The following is an 18,938-nucleotide window of genomic DNA, read 5'->3' as shown; positions in this document are numbered from 1 at the left end:
TGGGGACCATGGCCAGGCCTGTGGGACTCTTCTCAGCCCAGCAGCGGTGCTGGGGGCCGGGCCGCCGGGGCAGCCAGGGCCGTTCCCTGCGCCCGCAGCCTGCACCCGGGCAGGGTGTTGGGGGAGGCCCCCAGTCCCAGTCGGGGCGGGATGGGGGTCTCCAGGGGATCTCCCTGGGGCTGGAGCAGCGCGGCCCTGCCTGGAGCTGCTCCCTCCTGCTGGGCTGGGGGCTTCGGGCCCGGGCAGGGTGGGGGTTCCATGGACACCAGCCGGGAAGGGGACCCGGCCTGCCCTGGGTGCGCCCGGGGCTCAGTGCGGGTGTGCAGGCCCCAGGGCACGCTGGGCGCTCTGGTCCCTCCCTTGCCACGTGGCGTGCTGGGAGCTGTGGCTTGGAGACGGACACGGCGTCTCCTGAGCCGTGCTCACCGGCGCCTCTGAGCTGCTTGGGAAGAGCTGGAGCTCAGGGGAAGGACGGACATGCCTTGGCAAGGACTCGGCCCTCAGTGGCGCCAAATTCTCCCCAACACCCAGGCAGACAGGGCTAATGCCAGGCTGTGCAGAGACGGTCACCCGCTTCACTGAGCTGGGGTTTTTCTTCCCCTAAGAACACTGCAGGAGCAGAAAATATTCTGGGAGGAAATACAGGAGAGTCGTGCCCAAGGACTTTGCAAGCGGCAACATCATTCACGATCCTTTTGCCAAAGAGATTGTGCTTTTATCGGAAACGTGCAAAACCCAACGAGTTTGAGTCGCAAGTAAGGAAGCAACCCAGCAGCCAGCAGGAAACAAGGCTGCCTGGGTCTGTTACGGGCTGTCATCAGCTCTAGGAGTAAAGCACGCTTCAGGGTTTCTGCAGGGAAACCAAGCATGCTTTCCCCGAGCCTCGTCCCTCCTCGGAGCCTTGGTTGGAGGAAGCACTTGCTATTCAACTGCAACACGTAGTGAAAATATATTAAAGTATCTGCTATTAAGAGCGGGAGCTCCAGCACCAACACGCATTCGCTCGAGTCTGACACGATGGACAAGCTTGGGGCTTGCTGGGCCCCTCAGGCTCTGCTCCTCAATGCCAGGCTGCAGGTCTGCGTGGTGCGACTTGGCCGTACTGCGCACACGTCCCGTATGCTGTCGCGCTGGCCTCGTGCTTTTCTCTGAGGCCGTGCAGCTCCATCTTCTTCCCGACGCTGAGGGGGAACCAAAAGCGTGTTGACATCAGTTGGAAGTAGAGAGAGGAGGGCAGAGACCTCCTGCCTGCCAGGCCTGGTCCTGGAGGCTTGCTGTGGTCTCTGAGACACCCCCTGCTCCACTGGACCAGGCCCATCAGCTCAGGGCTGAGACCTGGCAGCGGACAGGTAGGGCCCTCCGGGCAAGGTGTCCGGCTGTGGGTGCCGTGGCAGAGGAGGGACAGTGTCTGTGGGGTGGAAAGGCAGAGCCAATCCCAGAGGAAGAAAGCCATGTCCCCGTCTGCCCCTGTTCTGCCTGCGGACATCTCCCTGGGGCTGGAAGGCAGCTCTAACTCAGGGGCACAGCCTCAGGACCTCGCTGCTCTCCTGCCACCCGGCTGTCAGTACAGACAGTCCTTCCCAGCTGCCGCTGCCCGGGGAAGGGAGGAAAATGTGCACCAGGAATATGCCTCCCATGCCTGGAGATATTTACCAGAGAGGCGGCTTAGGGAACATTGCCAGAAACTTGTTGAAGTCTACAGTCCTCCGGCGCTCCTCCTGGCGGTACCTGTATGGCTCCAGGTTTGCCAAGACCTGCCTTGCTCGTGGTGACCTGATGCTGCAACAGTAGGGACAAATTCCCTCTCACACCCTGCCCTGGCCCCTGCTCACAGGCTGGGGCTGCCCAGGGACCCCAGGCATCGGGGCTGACCCCAGGCATGCCCGTGTCAGGGGAAACCGGGCCCCTGACCCCGCAGACGGGCGGTCTCTGCCGCTCGACTCTCCCCAGCCTTGCCGGGAGCTGCCGCACGCTTACTCTGGCTGTGGCGTCTCCAGCGGAGGGGCCGGTATCTTCCCCTTCTCTGCCCGGGGATGGCAGTAAGAAATCTCCTCCCCATCCCTTTTGGCCCAGGAGATGACTTCCTCCTGTCCTGCCTGTACTTCGGCCCTCTCCTGCGTGCTACTTTTGGGCCAGGGCAAGCGCACCCTCAAGTCAGGCCACTTCACTTGGAGTATTTCGGACTGACTCTTGGCCTGGGTGGGACGAAGAGGAACGTTAGAGCCCAGGTCACACCTCTCTCCCGCCCCTGGACAGGGCAGCACTAGAGACGCCAGGGACTGCAAGCCCCCGGCGGGGACCCCGGTGCAGGAGATGGGGGAACCGGGAGGTGGGGTCCACGTGGAAGCCAAGCGTGGTGTCAAGAGATGGAGTCATTGGCCAGGCCGAAAGGCAGAGGCAGGAGGAGTGACGGGATGAACACGTCCGCAGTGTCGCGGCTGTCTTTGAGGACACCCTCTCCACAGAGCCATGTTTTCCTACACGTGACACCATCGTTACGTCCACCTGTACCACGTACCTCTGCTGCTCCCAGCCGACTGTCCAGAGGAGGCAGCCAGACTTGAGGACGGTCCGTCGCTCTGGCTTCCTTGCGTTTCTCTGCACGGGTCCCCTCTATTGGCGGCAGCACGCTGCAAACACACCGCACACGGGGCTTGGACGAGAACAGCAGGCGCCTGTTCTTCAGCTGGTGCTCAGGGAGCAGCCCCGTGCAGGCAGCACAAGGCAGCTCTGCACGGGAGCTATGCCTAGGCCAGGAGTCAAGTCAAAGCCAGGACGAGACGGCCATGAGCTGTGGCCGCTCAGGGGTGGCTGAAGAGTCTCACCTTACGCTACCTGCTGCAGTCCCCGCCTTGCCCCTCTTCTCTCCCGTCACACCAAGGCCCCCTGTCCGGACGGGAGAAAGACGCCCTCGGGAGAGCAGGCGCTCAGCAGGACGAGCCCCTGGAAGCACAAGACCAGGAAGCTCTTCACAGCTGCACCTCTGGGTCGCTTCCCGCAAGACGGACATGCCATCTGTGCACGCGACTGCTACTAGTGCCAGGCCTGGACCCCCAGGCCTTGCCGTCGGGCTTCCTAGGGCGGTCTTGGCCCTTTCCCGACGACCACTATTTCCCAGCCCTCCCTTCCCACGGGGCCACGCTGCTCCCTGAGCACTTCCTGCCCCACTGCTTCCTTCCTTGGGGCCCCATTTGGAAAAGGGGGTGAGCTGGGACGTGCTGGTCACTTTGGAGAACCTCTCGCCCCGGGGAGGTGGCATCACATGTGGGGAAGACACGCTTGCGTCTCTACATGGCGTGGGTGCGTTGTTACGGTACCTCGTTGGGCCGCCTTGTCAGCCAGTTCTTTTTCAGACGTGGCACTTTTGTACACAAGCCTGCAAATAAGAAGGTGCCGGTGGTTTCAATAAGGGGCAATGGAGTCCCCTGCAGCCCCCACTAAGAAGCTGCTGCCAGAGCTGCTCGAGAGCTGAGCTACTCTCAAGTCCCCAGGTTTGCAGAGCACAACATACAACAAGGTGGCAATAGACATTAGGAAAGGAGCGTCAGCAAACTCCGCGTGAAAATGCTGACACCTTGGGCTTGTTTTGTTTGGGTGCTTCTCTATTTCATTCTCACCCAAAGGAGAGGGGAGGACCAGAGGAAGCTTTATGGGAAAGGGTCCCTCACTGCCTCTCCACGCCCCACACGGGCGGGAAGGTAAGCAGGCCCTCTCCCCTGGTGCTCCACTTGACGACACCCCGCTTCCCAAAGGACGAGGGGTGGCCATGCAATTCACGGAGAAGCACCCCTTGGGCACAGCTACTCCACAGCAGCTTCCCGAGGAGAGCAGCCCCAGGAACTCGGCCTTTGGCACCTCTGGGCGGCTGCACCAAAGAGGGGCTGAGAAGGTGCTCGCTTGGTCAGCCCGGGGCGACAGAAGCAAACATACTCACTGTGGGAACACAAAGATCCCCCCAGGAGGCATCTGGAAAACAGCTGTCTCATTGCGGGCTATGACCAAGGGCCTCAGGCTTGACTTCTGCAAGGAGGAGAGAGGCAGGGGAGTGAATGTGCCCGAGGTCATGGCTTCGACCTGGCTGCAAGAGAGGTAGAGGGAGCACTGAAGAGACAACAGACTCACTCGGAGGGCAGTGTTTGCCAGGATGCCGGTCTTGTCCACGTCTCGCAGCAGGTCTTCGAAGAACCGCATGACCACTCTCCTTCCCCGGCACACCAGGATGCCAAAGTTCTTGAAGACAAAGTCAAAGTCCTTGCCTTCGGTCAAGGCCCATGCGATGACATTTGTGGTAGCCTTGACGCACTTCAAGACCTTTTTCTTGGGGATGGAGAGGTAGAAGGCGACCTCGGCGTAGATCAGCTCTGCAACTTCTAAGTCCTCTGCAAAGAAACCGCCCGGCAACAAAGTCACTTGCTCAGCCTTCAGCAGACTCACATCAGCTCTCAGCACCGCGACCCATCAAGAGCCCACCGAGCCTCCTCCCACCCCACCGACTCCCCACGCAGCAGCAAGCGGCCCGGCCTGCCTTTGGGGGCCAGCACCCTGTCCCCACGCAGACCGCTGCTCCTGTCAAGGGGGAGCGGGAGGGAAACGCCAGCTCTGACTCAAGGCTTCGGAAGCCCAGCCCTGGAGGTCTCTTCTTACCGGGCCGTGATCTGGTCTCATAGCGGAGCTTCTTCTCCAGCAGAACTGGCTTGTCCAGGTGGAACATGGGTTTCTGGACCTTGACACTCGCCTTGTTCCCATGACAAAAGTCCTCCTCCCTGATGTAGACGGTGGCCATGCCCATTAGCCTGACAGCCTGCCAACGAGAGTGAGAAAGAAACAGCCGTTGGAATTGTTCCGGTGGGAGAAGAGCGTCGAGGCACACTAAGGCTTCTCTGTTGGCCTGCCCACCCCGGTGGTCGCCAGGGACAAGGTGGGGCCCCATTGGAAAGCTTTGGGGAAGAGCCTTGCCCTCCACCTTGTTCCCCTCTCCCTCCGCTTTACCCTCCCACCCTCTGCCCAGGCCACGCAAGGTGAAGGACAAGCAGGACACACCACCCGGAGCCTGAGAGGGCCCGAGGAGGGCCAAGCCCTGGACACTGCCCCCGGCTCTCTGCCCGCTCATTACACCCTGCCAGCAGGCCTAGGGAAGCCTCCAAAGAAGAAAGCCCACGTTCTTCTTTGTCCAAAGCGGGGCTTTGCTTTTTCTCTCCGTCCACTCAGAAGTTGCTCTGTGGCAAAGCTGTCCTCAGCAGGATCCTTCTGGGGCATGTTTTCTGCTTCCTAAGCCGTTGGGGGGAGGAATTAAAGGCCGGGGAGGGGCCAGGACACAGCAGGGTCTGGAGGACAGCAAGGAAAGCAGCCCACCTTGTTCAGCAGCAGCTTTTGGCGATAGCACTCCGACACGCTATCCCAAATGCTGGCCATCTCTGGGGAAGAAGAGCGAGACAGGGCACGCGTGACGTCAATAAGCTCAGCGCCTTGCCAAGGCAGCAGGTGCAGGCGTCGTCCTACACCACCACCTCCCCCCTCACACCACCCATGCAGGAACTGCCCTGCAGAGCCGAGTTTTAGCTGTGTCCCCATGAGAAGGCGTCCCGTGCTGGGGACACAGCTCTGTACTTGAAAGAAAGAGGGGAGAAGGCTTGGCACAAGGACGGGCTCCGATCCACGCCACGAAGGTGTCTCCGAGTTCCGAGCCTCGAGCACGGGACCTTCTGGCAGCACCTACCCTCCTTTGTGAAATCCGCCAGGTGAGGAGACAGCGCATGGAGGAAGGCAGAGGAGAACCACTCCATGGCTGCAGCTCCTCCTGGCCGAGCCCCTCCGCTCCTCCTGTCCACACAGCACCGGCGCTGTGGCACTACCTGCCTCCGCCTCCCCCTGCGGGCTGCAAAGCAGCTCCCAAGAGCAGAGCAGTGGCCAAAGCAGCCCCCCACACCTGAGCTCCTCCCTGACTGGCAGGGAAGTGCGGGCTGGGTGCCGTGGGGAGAGGCAAGGTGTCCCGGTGAGGGGGTGTGCCCCATTGTGACCACGACCCGTGTCAGAGGGGCTGCAGGTGAGCACAGCCCCTGCCACAGAGGGCATCTGGGGCAGCTGTCCCCACCCACCCGCTGCCCTCTCCACAGGCAGACCCAAAGGGTCGCCTGCAAGGGCTGCTGAACAAGGACACCAAGACCGTGCCAGAGAGACAAGATTAGGAGACTTGAAGGGTGAACAAAATCAAGTTGAAACTAAAAATTCCCCCAAATTCCCAGGCGTCCTTGTCCCCAGGTAGCCCAAGCAGAGAACGTCTAGGTGCCGGGGACCACATGCTTTTGGGAAAGGTTGCTCAAAATTGTTTTGAGGTGGGTATGAAAAGAAGCCTGAGTGTAGAGAGCAAGAGGACAAATTCCAAGGAAATATTTTTAACGTTGGATTTCAGTGCGGATACAAGCGAGCATGGCAGATTGGGTAAAAACCCCGTTATTTTGGAATTGTGCTTGGAGCCAAGTCAGCTTTGAATAAATGTCAACTGATGTGTGCTCAGATCCTCTTCCTTCTCCCTAAAGACCCTCTGTTCCCTCCCTCGGGAGAAGAGCGCTGCTCTCTGCCCATTGGGGACCGCTCTTATCCCCACCGTGGCCCTCTGTGCCAGTTCAGGTCCCCTTTGCTCCCCTCCAGGCGTGCTCAGATGCCCTCCAGGCTGATCCGCTATTTTGGAGGACCTCTCCCCTTCCTCCTGCGAGATCTCAGGCTTCCATGCATGGTTCCTCTTCATGCAAACGGTGATTCCGAGTCATCCCATGCTCTCCTGAATATGTACCGATCCCTTCTCTTCCCCATAGCTCACACTCTGATCCTTTCTGCTTCCCTCTTGCAAACACACCTGTTCCCTCTACACCCCTGTTCTGCATGATCCGGTTCCTTCTACTCCCACCCAAGCATCCTCGTAGACCCTCCACCACTGTTAGTAAGCATTAAGGTGTACCCTCTTTCCTTCTCTGGGTGCTTAGATCCCCTCCTTTCTTCTCCACACGTGCAGAGAGCTGGATCTGGGATCACACACACCGAGTTGGGCAAGTTGGAAAAAAGCTGTTGACTGATTTAGTTGAAATACATGACAGAGATCACCAGGTCCGTCCATTTGGCAATTCTCCCGCTGCGGTCGGTCCTTGTTATCTCACAGCCAGAGGAGCCCAAAGCCTTGCAGTCCGGCTAATATTTTACAAACCTCTTTCCCCGTTTAGAAGTTCTCAGAGCTGATGCTCTGACTCTGCCCCTGCAGCTGGGAGGCTGTGGTGTCTCCAGGGGAAGCTACATTTAAGTAGCCGATCTCCGAAGGTTGAGAGGGGGATAAGCAAAAGGGTGAGTCTTGGCTTTCAGCTTCTCCTCCAGGCTTTGCGTCCTGCGTGGCCTTCAGGGTGCTGAGAGAGTCTGGCGCTTCTCGCGGTGGGAAGCTGAAAACAAATTTCCTCTCTTAAGTCATTCTGCAAACTCTGTCTGACCCTCTGCCACCTGCACAGCCCCAGCGCCCCTCCCAACATCTCTGCCAGGCAGTGCAGGGCTACGGGCAACACCTTTCACTTGGACTAAGGCTCCGATACTCTTCCTCAAGCCAAGTAGCTGACAGCCCCCATCGACCCCAGAACCTCCTCTGACTTGGGACAGACTGTCCGTCAGCCTCCCTAGCACCTGAAGGCTGTAAGCAGCCCGTTGTGCTGGGGCTCCAGCAAGCAGAGACCAGAGTTGCAGGGTCTCTCTGCCTCCCGCTGGCCCATTTTGGCACAGATCAGGGTGCTCCTGGCTGCACAGGTGGAGAAAGAGCTCACGCTCCCTCCTGCCGCATAGCCTGGGACACGGGTCATAGAGCTCCGGGCAGCCGTGGCCCTCTAAGCCTCATAACCTCGTGTGAAGATGCTCCTCCAAAACCCCTGGGCACCAAGCTGGTCTGGAAATCCTACGCTGCTCCCCAACAACTTCCAAAGGAGGAGGTGCACGTCAGGCCCGGAATTTCAACCACCAGAGTCTTGGCCTTCAAAATGCCCCCAGCTCCACTGACGGATCTCCCCGAGAACTCCGGCCACACAGACGTGCTAATCATAGGTCTGTCCTTTGGGTCTGAATTTAAACTAAACAATAATAACCCCTAACTAGCCCAGCTGAAACAAACAGAAAGCAATGGTTCTATGAAATAAAACACAGTGGAACGCACAAACGGCTCTTTCTGCCAGGTGCCAAACGGCACTTTCATCGAATCATAGAATCATTAAGGCTGCAAAAGACCTCTAAAATCATCAAGTCCAACCCCCAGTTCTCGAAAACCATGTTCCCAGGTGCCACGTCTACACGTTTTTTTGAACACCACCAGGGATGGTGACTCCCCCACCTCTCTGGGCAGCCTGTGCCAGGGCCTGACCACTCTTGCAGTGAAGGCATGTTCCCTGATATCCAACCTAAACCTCCCCTGATGCAGCCTGAGGCCATTTCCTCTTGTGCTATCACCTGTTCCTTGGGAGAAGAGACCAAACCCCCCCCTCACTCCAGCCCCTCTCAGGCAGCTGCAGAGAGCGAGAAGGGCTGCCCTCAGCCCCCTCTTCTCCAGGCTAAACCCCCCCACCTCCCCCAGCCGCCCCCCAGCACACTTGTGCTCCAGACCCTGCCCCAGCCCCGCTGCCCTTCTCTGGACACGCTCCAGCCCCTCAAGGCCCTTCTTGTCCCGAGGGGCCCAAACCTGAGCCCAGCATTCGAGGTGGGGCCTCCCCAGGGCCGAGCACAGGGGCCCCATCCCTGCCCGGCTCCTGCTGGCCACACCAGTGCTGACACAAGCCCGGGGGCTGGTGGCCTCCTTGGCCACCTGGGCACTGCTGGCTCATGCCCAGCCGGCTGTCAGCCAGCACCCCCAGGGCTTCTCCGCCAGGCACTTTCCAGCCCCTCTGCCCCAAATCTGTGGCGTTGCCTGGGGTTGGTGTCACCCAAGGGCAGGACCCGGCACTGGGCCTTGTTGAATCGCATACACTTGGCCTTCGCCGAATGATCCAGCCCGTCCAGGTCCCTCTGCAGCACCTTCCTACCCTCCAGCATACCAACACTCCTGCCCAATTTAGTGTCTTCTGCAAACTTACTGAGGCTGCACTCGATCCCCTCATCCAGGTCATTGGTAAAGATATTAAAGAGAACTGGCCCCAGCACTGAGCCCTGGGGACACCGCTTGTGACCGGCCGCCAACTGGGTTTAACTGCATTCACCACAAGTCTTTGGGCCTGGCCATCTCTGTGCTACAATTGACCAGCAAGCGCTTCCTCCAACCAAGGCTCCGAGGAGGGATGAGGCTCGGGGAAAGCATGCTTGGTTTCCCTGCAGAAACCCTGAAGCGTGCTTTACTCCTAGAGCTGATGACAGCCCGTAACAGACCCAGGCAGCCTTGTTTCCTGCTGGCTGCTGGGTTGCTTCCTTACTTGCAACTCAAACTCGTTGGGTTTTGCACGTTTCCGATAAAAGCACAATCTATTTGGCAAAAGGATCGTGAATGACGTTGCCGCTTGCAAAGTCCTTGGGCACGTCTCTCCTGTATTTCCTCCCAGAATATTTTCTGCTCCTGCAGTGTTCTTAGGGGAAGAAAAACCCCAGCTCAGTGAAGCGGGTGACCGTCTCTGCACAGCCTGGCGTTAGCCCTGTCTGCCTGGGTGTTGGGGAGAATTTGGCGCCACTGAGGGCCGAGTCCTTGCCAAGGCCGTGTCCGTCCTTCCCCTGAGCTCCAGCTCTTCCCAAGCAGCCCAGAGGCGCCGGTGAGCACAGCTCAGGAGACGCCGTGTCCGTCTCCAAGCCACAGCTCCCAGCACGCCACGTGGCAAGGGAGGGACCAGAGCGCCCAGCGTGCCCTGGGGCCTGCACACCCGCACTGAGCCCCGGGCGCACCCAGGGCAGGCTGGGTCCCCTTCCCGGCTGGTGTCCATGGAACCCCCACCCTGCCCGGGCCCGAAGCCCCCAGCCCAGCAGGAGGGAGCAGCTCCAGGCAGGGCCGCGCTGCTCCAGCCCCAGGGAGATCCCCTGGAGACCCCCATCCCGCCCCGACCGGGACTGGGGGCCTCCCCCAACACCCTGCCCGGGTGCAGGCTGCGGGCGCAGGGAACGGCCCTGGCTGCCCCGGCGGCCCGGCCCCCAGCACCGCTGCTGGGCTGAGAAGAGTCCCACAGGCCTGGCCACGGTCCCAAGAGCCGGGATGGCACCTGCAGCCCCTCCAGGTGCCCTGAGGCCCGCCTCGGTGGGGAGCCGGGGAAGGGCAGGTGTCCAAGGGCTTTGCTGTCCCAGCCACAAAACCTTGCTCAGCCCGATGCTGAGGTAGCTCATGAGGGACGGCGATGGGAAAGCACGGGAGGCGGGCGTAGGGAAAGGTTTTTCACAGAGGTTCATGCGTGTGTTCTACCAGTTTAATACTTGTTCTCAGAGCATCACGATCGGGCGGTGTTGCCCTGCAAGGGGATAGCCTGGACTTTGTTTCAATTTGGCGGAAGAGCAGGAGACGTCCAGAGAGAATCCCCAGCAGATCCGGTTTCATGTTCACCAGTGACTGGGAGAGAAAAAGCGAGATCCAGGGTTAGTGCTACAGCAGACCTAACCCAAGGCCATAATGGCCTCTAATCAAGTGTGAGAGGACACTGCAAAGATGCAAGCCCGCCAGAGGAAAGAAAGGATGAAAGGGACCTGCGCAAAGGAAGAAACCAGATGTTGCACGTTTGACCATCAGGCAACTGGCTTTCTAAAGCCCGTGAAGGAACCTCCAGAGGCGGCGCACCACTACTAAACCCCAGCAGAACCCGCAAATGGCATCTTCTTTGGAATCGCATCTGGAGCTGCTTACCTGAGCCCGATGGGTTTCCGCTCTGTCCCCTGCTCTGGCTCAGGCTCTTGGCCTTGCGACTGACGAGTCTGCGCTGCTGCTCTTGACGGCTCTCAGCACTGGCTTCCGCCAGCGTCTCATTAGCCCTGCAAAAAAGGCAGGAGCATGTAAGGACGACTGTTGCTTGTATCGGCACCAAGTGGTTCGCCACGTGTGACAGTACGCTGGTGGACTTATGCACGTAGACTTCTGAGCCATCCAAATGTACTGCTTCTCAGGCTTCCAAGCAATCTGTGTTAGGGCTTTGTAGGACCTTTCCGAGGAGGTAGTAAGGACTCGGGCTCTTCCCCTCCTCCCAGCATAAACGCAAACTGAAGGTGCGCCATCATAACGGCAGCTGAATGGAGTAGTTTTGCCTCACGGGCTCCTGTTCTGGCCCCTCTGCCTTTTCAAGTGTGCCTCTCCTAAGTGGGAGGATAAGAGCAGCAGAAGTGAAGCTCCTCCTTTCCACCCTACCTGCAAGAAGAGGAGGTGGCTACAGAAAACTCTTACAAGAAAACTAACGAAACCATCCTCCAGACAGGCCTCATCGGTTTTCTTACCTCAGGGCCAGTAAAGAGAAAGGGAAACAGGCCCCCGGAATGGCAGAGCCCAAGGTGTACTCTTTGGAGAAGAACGCTGTCTTGAAGGTGCACACACCATGCTGAGCAGGTGCAAGAAAGGGATGTGGGATGGAAAAGCCACGACGAAAGGGGTCATATTGTATGACATGGGGAAACAAAGAAAACCTTTGGACTTACTTTTTTAGTTTCTTTGAGAGGCAGCTTCTAATTTTGCGGCCCGCCAAATAACGCTTTTCGGAGCTTTTTGGTTCTGCCTGCGCCCATGCCAGTTGCAGTGCTTTCGCCTCCTGCAGGCTCCGTGCTCTCTCCAGGTCCAATTCCTGCGCTTTCATTCTCTGCTCCAGCAGCTTTCTCCAAGAAGCGTCAGTGGTGTTGGCCTCTTCTGTTTTGGCTTGAGCGGCTGCCTGAGTCTAAAGCAGAAGATGCAACTTCGGGGAACGGGAAGAAAAAGACAATGCCCACCCACCTCAAACAACCTGCTCCTTCTGCCATTTTCATACGAAAGCTAGTGTAAAGCAGCCCACAAGGCTGTACGAATGAGGATGAGGGAAAGGCTGCATATTTTTCCTGCACATGGCTCCCCTGACGCACACAGAAGCCCTTTGATGCAGCCTTTTGCAGCTCCCCAGCTTCCCTATAGGAAAGCCAATCCCACAACACTAACAAAGAGAGCCAGGTGCTCCAGGCAAAACACCTAAAAGCCGCGACCACAACCACAAATGAATGCAGCGCCCACTACAGAGACAAATGGTACCTAAACTGACCTGCAAAAGCTCCCCGAGATGTTGCTTCTCTCTCGTTTCTTCTTGCGCTCGCTGCTCACGCTCTCCTCCATGAAGCGCTGTTGGGGGATGATCCACCCCTGGAGTCGCCAAGCGATGTGGCAGAAGAGCCACCAGCCCTTGCAGCTCCTGGTTTGCAGCTTTGAGGTGCAGAGCATTTTGGGACTCCAGTTCCAGCCGCGCGGAGAGGTCGCACAGCTGTATGCGGAGAGAAAACAAGCTGCCTTAAGCAGAGGGGTCTAAAATCTCTGTGAAACTCAATCAAATGTAGGGACGGAGCTCAGAGCTGTAATCCACCAAGATTGTATCTCAAGCCAGGGAAAAGCCGCTTGGCTTTTTTTGGAACTAAGTTTGCCTTTCAAGCCCTTGCTGACAAGGCTGCTCCAGCTCCCATCCACCCCTCCTGTCCAACAGGCACCATGGCAAAGGCACTCAGCTCCTTCTACAGCACCGTACAGCTCCCATGCCTGTGAAGGGGCTCTTTTGCATTTCATCGCATTCACAGCGTTTCATTTGGCTTCATCGTGCTCCTTTTCTGCCCCGTTCCCCCTCATGGGCACCCCCCCTGTGCTAATGCCTGCGGCGGACGGTGCAGAGGGAAGAGGCAAGAGGTTCAAGGCCTCACTTAGAGGAAGGGTGAAGCCTGGCTTACAAGACAAGGGCAAACAAAAGGTTGCTTTCCTTCCCCAAAAACACCACCGCCAGGGAACTAGGCAACATCTTTGTGCAGAGACCAAGAGAAGAAAAACCTTGCAAACAAACCAACCAAGCCTAGAGACATTTGGGAGCGTGTGGCTTCTGATACCGCAGCACGGCCACAACTTTTGGATGGTGTCGGAACAGAAGCAAGTCTCAAAAGAGCAGAGCTGCTTCGTTCTTCCCCACCCAGGTGCTGCCCGCAACCCACTGCTCTGCCCCTCGGCCTTGAAACGAGCTCCCTGAAGATTTTCAAGGTGAGATGGGAGGAGGCGGGAGGAGAAAGGAGCTAAAAGCACCCCCTCTAGCCTGGAAAACAATTGTTAATCCTGTTGAAGCTCAAAAGGTCCCCGGAGAAATCTGTCCTGGATTTGCTCCCAGATTTGTTTCTTCTCGTGTGGCCACTGAAGGAAAGGAAGAGCATCGTTCATGCTGACATGTTTACAGACTTTGTATACCTCGGCTTTAGCCTTGTGCAAGTCCTCTTGCAAGTGGGAGTTTTCTTGCTTCAGGTAATCACATTGGCGTGTAGCCGCTTTCAGTGACGTTTCTGCTATCCACTGCTTCTGGCAAGCCTCAGCGATCTCTCTGTGCAGCTGTCCCACTGTTCTCTAGGGAAACAATGACACAGGAGTACGAAGAAAGAGTTAAGAAGCCCAAACGTGTAGTTTTACTTTCAATTTCCTATACCTGCTGAGACTGTGCCTTTGTTGGGTATTGCTTGTGTCTTAAGACAATGCTCAAATGTGACGGGATGCCAGTGCAAGCGCTGTGGGGTGGGCTGCAGCCCTTTCTCCAGTGATCAGAGCGAGGCTTCCTATAGCCAACTCTGTGTATCATCCTTTTGGCTCTTCTTCTGCTACACACATGAAAACCAACGCATGCCGAAGCCGTTCTAGATACGTATGTGCCTATAAGCATGTCCTTGAGAAAGAACCTTCCACAGTTCCCACAAACCAGGACAAACCAGAAGCAACCCGAGTGATGGACTGCCAGGCACATAGCTTATACCTGCCGCCTTTTAGAAGCACCAGAGAGCCTTGGGAAGTGGTCTGCTTTGAGTCACTCTTGGGCCAGGGCCCACCTCACCTCTTTTCCTACTCTGTCGGCCTTGCGTGTAAAGGCATCACTCACCATTCGTAGTTGGGTGCTCTTGTTTACAACTCCCAGCTGCTGCCGGAGTAAATGGTTTTCACTTTGGAGCTGGGCCAGTTGTTCCTGCAGCCCTTCTGCCTTCTTGACGGCATCTTTTCTCTCTTGATCTTTCTCAAGGTGTAGAGCATGCCGCTCCTTTGCCTGCTTCTGGGCCTGACGTAATTCTCTTTCCGTCATGTCTAAAGCCAATGCCTTTTCCCAGAGGGCTTTCTTCAGTTGCTCCACTTCCTTCTCCAGCCTGCGAGCTTTTCTTTCAGCCTTGCTCAACTGCTGAGACAAGCTCTTGTTGGTTTCTTGCATCTCAACAATGTCCTCATTGACCTTTTCTTGCACTCGAAGCCATTGCTCATATGCTCTCAGACACATTTGCACATCGACATTTTCTGATGTCTGATGACTTCCAGGGCTCAGGTGGGAAAGGGATGAATCCAACCCTGCCGTCTTCAGCATTTGGGCTCTGACATCTTCTGCCTGCTCAAGACCACAGGTTGACAGAACTTAGGAAACCAGCACAAAACAGGAGATAGTGGCAGCATTGCATATAACCAGATGAGGACTGTCACCAACGTGACGTCAGGGTATAAAAGAGTTTTCAACAACTGCATTAGACGTTATTTGTGGAAAAATCTTACTTGGCATTAACGTGCAAGATAATCTTATAACGAAGACTCTAAATTAAATTGATGTTTTTACATACCTGCCCTCCAGAGCTTTTGCTCTCCCTGACGGCTTCTGGACGCAGCTCATCCCGGCCCTCCGTCTGGAGCTGGTCACCACCGCCACTCCCGGAGGACACGGGGGGCCCCTCCCGCGCCCTCCTCCTCCGCAGGAACCACCACCTCTTCATGGCCCAGCGGGAACGGGCAGTGCTCTGCCTTGCCTTGCCTCGCCTCTCCCTGGGGAGCGGTGGCCAGCAGGACTTGGCAGGCGCTGCCGGGTGCCAGCTGCGAACTGAGGAGCCGAGCCCCAAGGAGCGGCAGAGCCTGGGCAGCTGCCTACGGGCTGAGCCAGCACCAGCAGCACCAGCACCACCAGCTCCACCAGCAGCAGCAGCACCACCAGCAGCACTGACACCACCAGCAGTGCCAGCAGCAACGCACCACCTCCAGCAACCGCCACTGCCAGCAGCACCACCAGCACCACCAGCAGCAGCAGCAGCCACTAGCACCAGCACCGCCAGCACCAGCAGCACCACCCGGTACTGTGTGTGCAGGGCCTGCGCCAGCACCTCAGGTCTAGTGAACGTGTGTGCTGACATCACGAACAGCTCAGTGACATCATAAGGTGCTGGGGGCTGGGCGGGGCCAGGGGCAGAGGGGCCCCGTGTGCTCAGAACCTCTCTGCGTGCACACAGGCCACGTGGCCAAGGGAAACAGCCCCAGGTGTGCTGTGTCCAGGGGTACAGGGTTGCCCAAGGCCACCTCTCCAAGGCACCCACCTCCCCGCACGCTCTGCACACCCACCGTCCTCATCTCCCAGCTCCCCACAGCACCCACCTGTGTGGGAGATGGATGGGCTCACCATGGCAGGCTCTCGCCATCAAGGCTCCCGGGAAGCACAAGAGACAGTGAGTGGCTGGACACGTCGCCATGTGCCTTTTTGTGCTTCCTGGGCTCTCGGTGTGAGCTGTGGGGGTACTCTGGGCCCGTCAGTGTGCCCCTCTCTGCATCCCTGGAGCCCTGAGCGTCCCTTTGAGGGCACCGGTGTCCATTTTGGGACTGGCCACTTCCCCTTGCTTTGCTTTCTGCTGTGGCCGGCCCCCCTGAGCGTGCCTCTGGGCGCACCCTGGACCCCTGGGTGTGCCTGTGGGGTCTCCTCGCACCCCTCCATGTGCCTTTCAGTGCACCCAAAACCCCTCGGTGTGCCCTTTTGTGCACCCTGCAGCCCCCTGCTTATCTGTCAGAGGGCCAGCCCAGCCCCCACTCTTGTACATTTTGGCATGTTGCAAGTCCCGTGGGCAGCCTGGACCGCTCCATGTTCCTTCTGCTGCACCCACAACCCCCCCGGGTGTGCCTTTCTGTGCACTCCAGGGAATTCCATAGGAAAAAAAGCCAAAGTCAGGGTGCTTGAACTTGACCACACTTGCCCAGGGGAGGCCCCTGGAGCTCTGAGTAGAGATAGGTGGAGCTGGTGGGAAAAGAGGAGCACACAGCATCAGCACATGGCATCAGCAAAGACACCATGTCTGAAATGGCACTGCAGGGACAGACATGGCAGTCTGCTTTGCAGAAGGGCTATTATCCGTCCCTCTCCACGTTGATGGAATATCGGAATCATCTTCTTAACTCCCACAACAAAGCTTCAGCTGTCAACTCGGCAGCAGTGGCAGGGCAAAAGAGAGCTCAAAAAGGCTGAAGAGCCCTACGCTTGTGCTATGGCTGGGGATGTGGCACATCATTAGCAGGGTTCTCTGGAGGGTTTAACTGTACCTCTACACACGTGCGGGGTGTAGCACCAGGTTTCTGGGGACTCTGCGGTTCTCCTCTTGTGCTATGTTCCGACTGGTGGCGATAAGAAGATCCTGACAGTGATAAGCCAACGCTACTTGCTGGTAAACTGCCAGCACATTGACAGGATCAGCATTGAAATAAAGACTGACCGGAACAGGCACGTCTCATTTAGCTTTGGGATATGAGATTGTGAAGCTTCATCTTCAGCCCAGGAAGCCTCTGATATGTCAAGAAACCACACCAAAACGGGGGTGGTTTAAAATCATGGGGACCTGTGCTTGGCCATGAATACAGAGCCCAGCCAGCAACAGCCTTGCTGCAACAAGCGGTGCAGGTGTCGGGGGCCTAGTCCATGGCCTGTTTAGAAAGGCTGTGTTGAAAAGAAGTTTGGCAATTGTTAAGTCACACGTGGAAAGCACCACCCAAGATATTGCAAGCAACATGCTTCCATGGTCAGCATGGATAAGCTGGAAAGGCGCAGGAGCACTAGAAAAGTGCTTCTATTCAAAGCGAAAGCCTTAAAAGAGCGAGCCAAGTAGAGCCCCCAGAGGGAAGGACCACCCTTGAGCCTTGAGAAGAGGAAGGAATGAGAGAACAGTTGGAGCAGGACAAGAAAAAGAACAGCAAGTCAGGCTTGTAAAATCTGATGGGTCCATCCTCTGAGCCGGTGAGGCCATGGGCCTTGTGACTTGTCCCCTGACAAGCTTTTGTTGAGCGGTGCGGATGTAAAAATGAAGGTGGTGTGCACCAGAGACAGCTCTGTCTGACGACCTCCCAGCAGCAGGACCTTGCACTGGAGAGCACTGAGAGCCCCTCCATTCCCCACAGTGCCCATTTGCATCTCCTCTGTGACCCTGGCTGCAGGTTCTGAGACTCCCCTGGCCCTTTGGTTCATGCACACATCCCCTTCAGTCCCACCCGCGGCATTCAGGTGCCCTCCCTTGCCCTCCTGGCAGGCTCAGAGTGCCTTCTTTCCCTGCAGGCGCCCTTAGATGTCCTCCTCAATCCCCATCCCCGTGTGCTCAGGCGCCCTCCCTCCACCTTGCTGGGCACTGCCCTCCTCTCCTCTCCCCTTCCTGCACGCCCACATCTCCCCTCCTCCCCTCCAGTGCTGCCCAGTTCCCACTTTGGGCAAGACCAGGCTGAGCTGCATGTGCACGGTCACACTGAGGGTGCTGGCGATGGGAGGCACTGTGCACGCAGGCTGCTTTTGCAGGAGGATGGGCCAGCACGCAGGATCAGGAGTTTCCCCATCACAGGTGCAGGAACTTGTGCTTGGCATTGCTGAATATCATGAGGTTCTCCCAGGTCCACCTCTCAGCTTGTCCAGGTTTCTCTGGATGACATCCTGTCCTTCTGGCTTGTCCACTGCACCACTCAGCTTTTTGTCACCTGCAAACTTGCTGAGGGTGCACTCGTTCTCACTTTGTCATTGATGGAGATATTAAACGGCACTGGTCACAGTACTGACCCCTGTGGGACACGTTTGTCATCAGCCTCCATTTGGACATTGAGCTTTTCAACACTACCCTCTGGATGTAATCATCCACCCAATTTCTTTATCCACCAAACAGTCCACTCATCAGAACTGTATCTCCCAATTTACAGAGAAGGATGTGTGGGAGACCATGTGGAAGGCTTTACAGAAATCCAGAGAGATGACATCTGTTGCTTTTCCCTTGTCCACCGATGTAGTCACTCCATCATAGAAAGACACTAGGTTGGTCAGGCAGGACTTGCCTTTGTTGACGCCGTGCTGGCCGTCAGGTGCCACTTGCCAGAGCCCACAAAAATCTCAAACCAGACATTGGAGATTTCCCATTACCCTCTGCACTGCAGCATGTCTCCACAAACCATGGAGGAGGCATGCTTCAAAACCAAGCCCTGAACCCTGCTGAAGCACAGCCCTGCAAAGCTTCCCAGCAAAGCCCCAGTGGCAGAGAACCATCTTGGAAGGAGCAGGCAGGGGCTTGTCCAGTGGGGCCAGCACCATGGAACAAAGGGCAGCAGCTGGCCATGGAAATAAGGCCTTTGCTTAGAGCTGTCCATGAGGGATAAAGGACTCCTCTGCACAACCAGGATAATGCTAGCATCCTAAATCCCCAACTTGTCTGTGACACCCTCCCAGCATTGTGTGGCATCACACGCCAGTAACTGTTGCAGGACCGAGTGCAGGGATGGATAGGTCCATAGACAACACACCCTAGAATCACCAGCTCCCTGCAACACCGGCTGTGGGGCAGCTGCTGGTGGTGCTTGCTGCCGCTGCTGCCTGCCGTCTGCCTACTGCCACCTTCTGCTGCTGCCTCCTAGCTCCTGCTATCAGCCGCTGCTGCCGCCGCTCTGCTCCCCCCGCGCTGGACACGACCGCAGAGCGGCCGAGGGAAAGCCTGACTTCCGCCCGCCTCCTGCGCCAGTTCCGCTTCCG

General features: G+C 57.5%; 2 protein-coding genes across 2 annotated transcripts; both read right to left on the bottom strand.

Moving 5' to 3' along the window:
* Positions 1 to 1,060: 1,060 nt before the first annotated feature.
* LOC142066640 (uncharacterized) lies at positions 1,061 to 18,927 on the bottom strand. Its single transcript, XM_075114383.1, has 10 exons — positions 18,713 to 18,927; positions 4,645 to 4,801; positions 4,123 to 4,379; positions 3,935 to 4,020; positions 3,318 to 3,376; positions 2,826 to 2,943; positions 2,519 to 2,630; positions 1,978 to 2,195; positions 1,654 to 1,779; positions 1,061 to 1,181 (listed from the first exon to the last, which is right to left on the bottom strand). The coding sequence occupies exons 2-10, from the start codon at positions 4,787 to 4,789 to the stop codon at positions 1,061 to 1,063; spliced, it is 1,242 nt and encodes a 413-aa protein (XP_074970484.1). The 5' UTR covers positions 4,790 to 4,801; positions 18,713 to 18,927.
* Positions 10,377 to 15,972, bottom strand: LOC142066560 (putative coiled-coil domain-containing protein 144C). The gene is made up of 7 exons (XM_075114148.1): positions 14,758 to 15,972; positions 14,040 to 14,531; positions 13,364 to 13,516; positions 12,192 to 12,407; positions 11,605 to 11,837; positions 10,826 to 10,950; positions 10,377 to 10,534 (listed from the first exon to the last, which is right to left on the bottom strand). The coding sequence occupies exons 1-7, from the start codon at positions 15,316 to 15,318 to the stop codon at positions 10,464 to 10,466; spliced, it is 1,851 nt and encodes a 616-aa protein (XP_074970249.1). The 5' UTR covers positions 15,319 to 15,972; the 3' UTR covers positions 10,377 to 10,463.
* Positions 18,928 to 18,938: the final 11 nt, after the last annotated feature.

The sequence above is a fragment of the Phalacrocorax aristotelis genome, chromosome 19, assembly GCF_949628215.1.
Source record: "Phalacrocorax aristotelis chromosome 19, bGulAri2.1, whole genome shotgun sequence".
In the NCBI taxonomy this organism is placed as follows: Eukaryota; Metazoa; Chordata; class Aves; order Suliformes; family Phalacrocoracidae; genus Phalacrocorax; species Phalacrocorax aristotelis.
The sequence above is the reverse complement of the archived record's forward strand: the minus strand, read 5'-3'. Positions and strand labels throughout refer to the sequence as shown.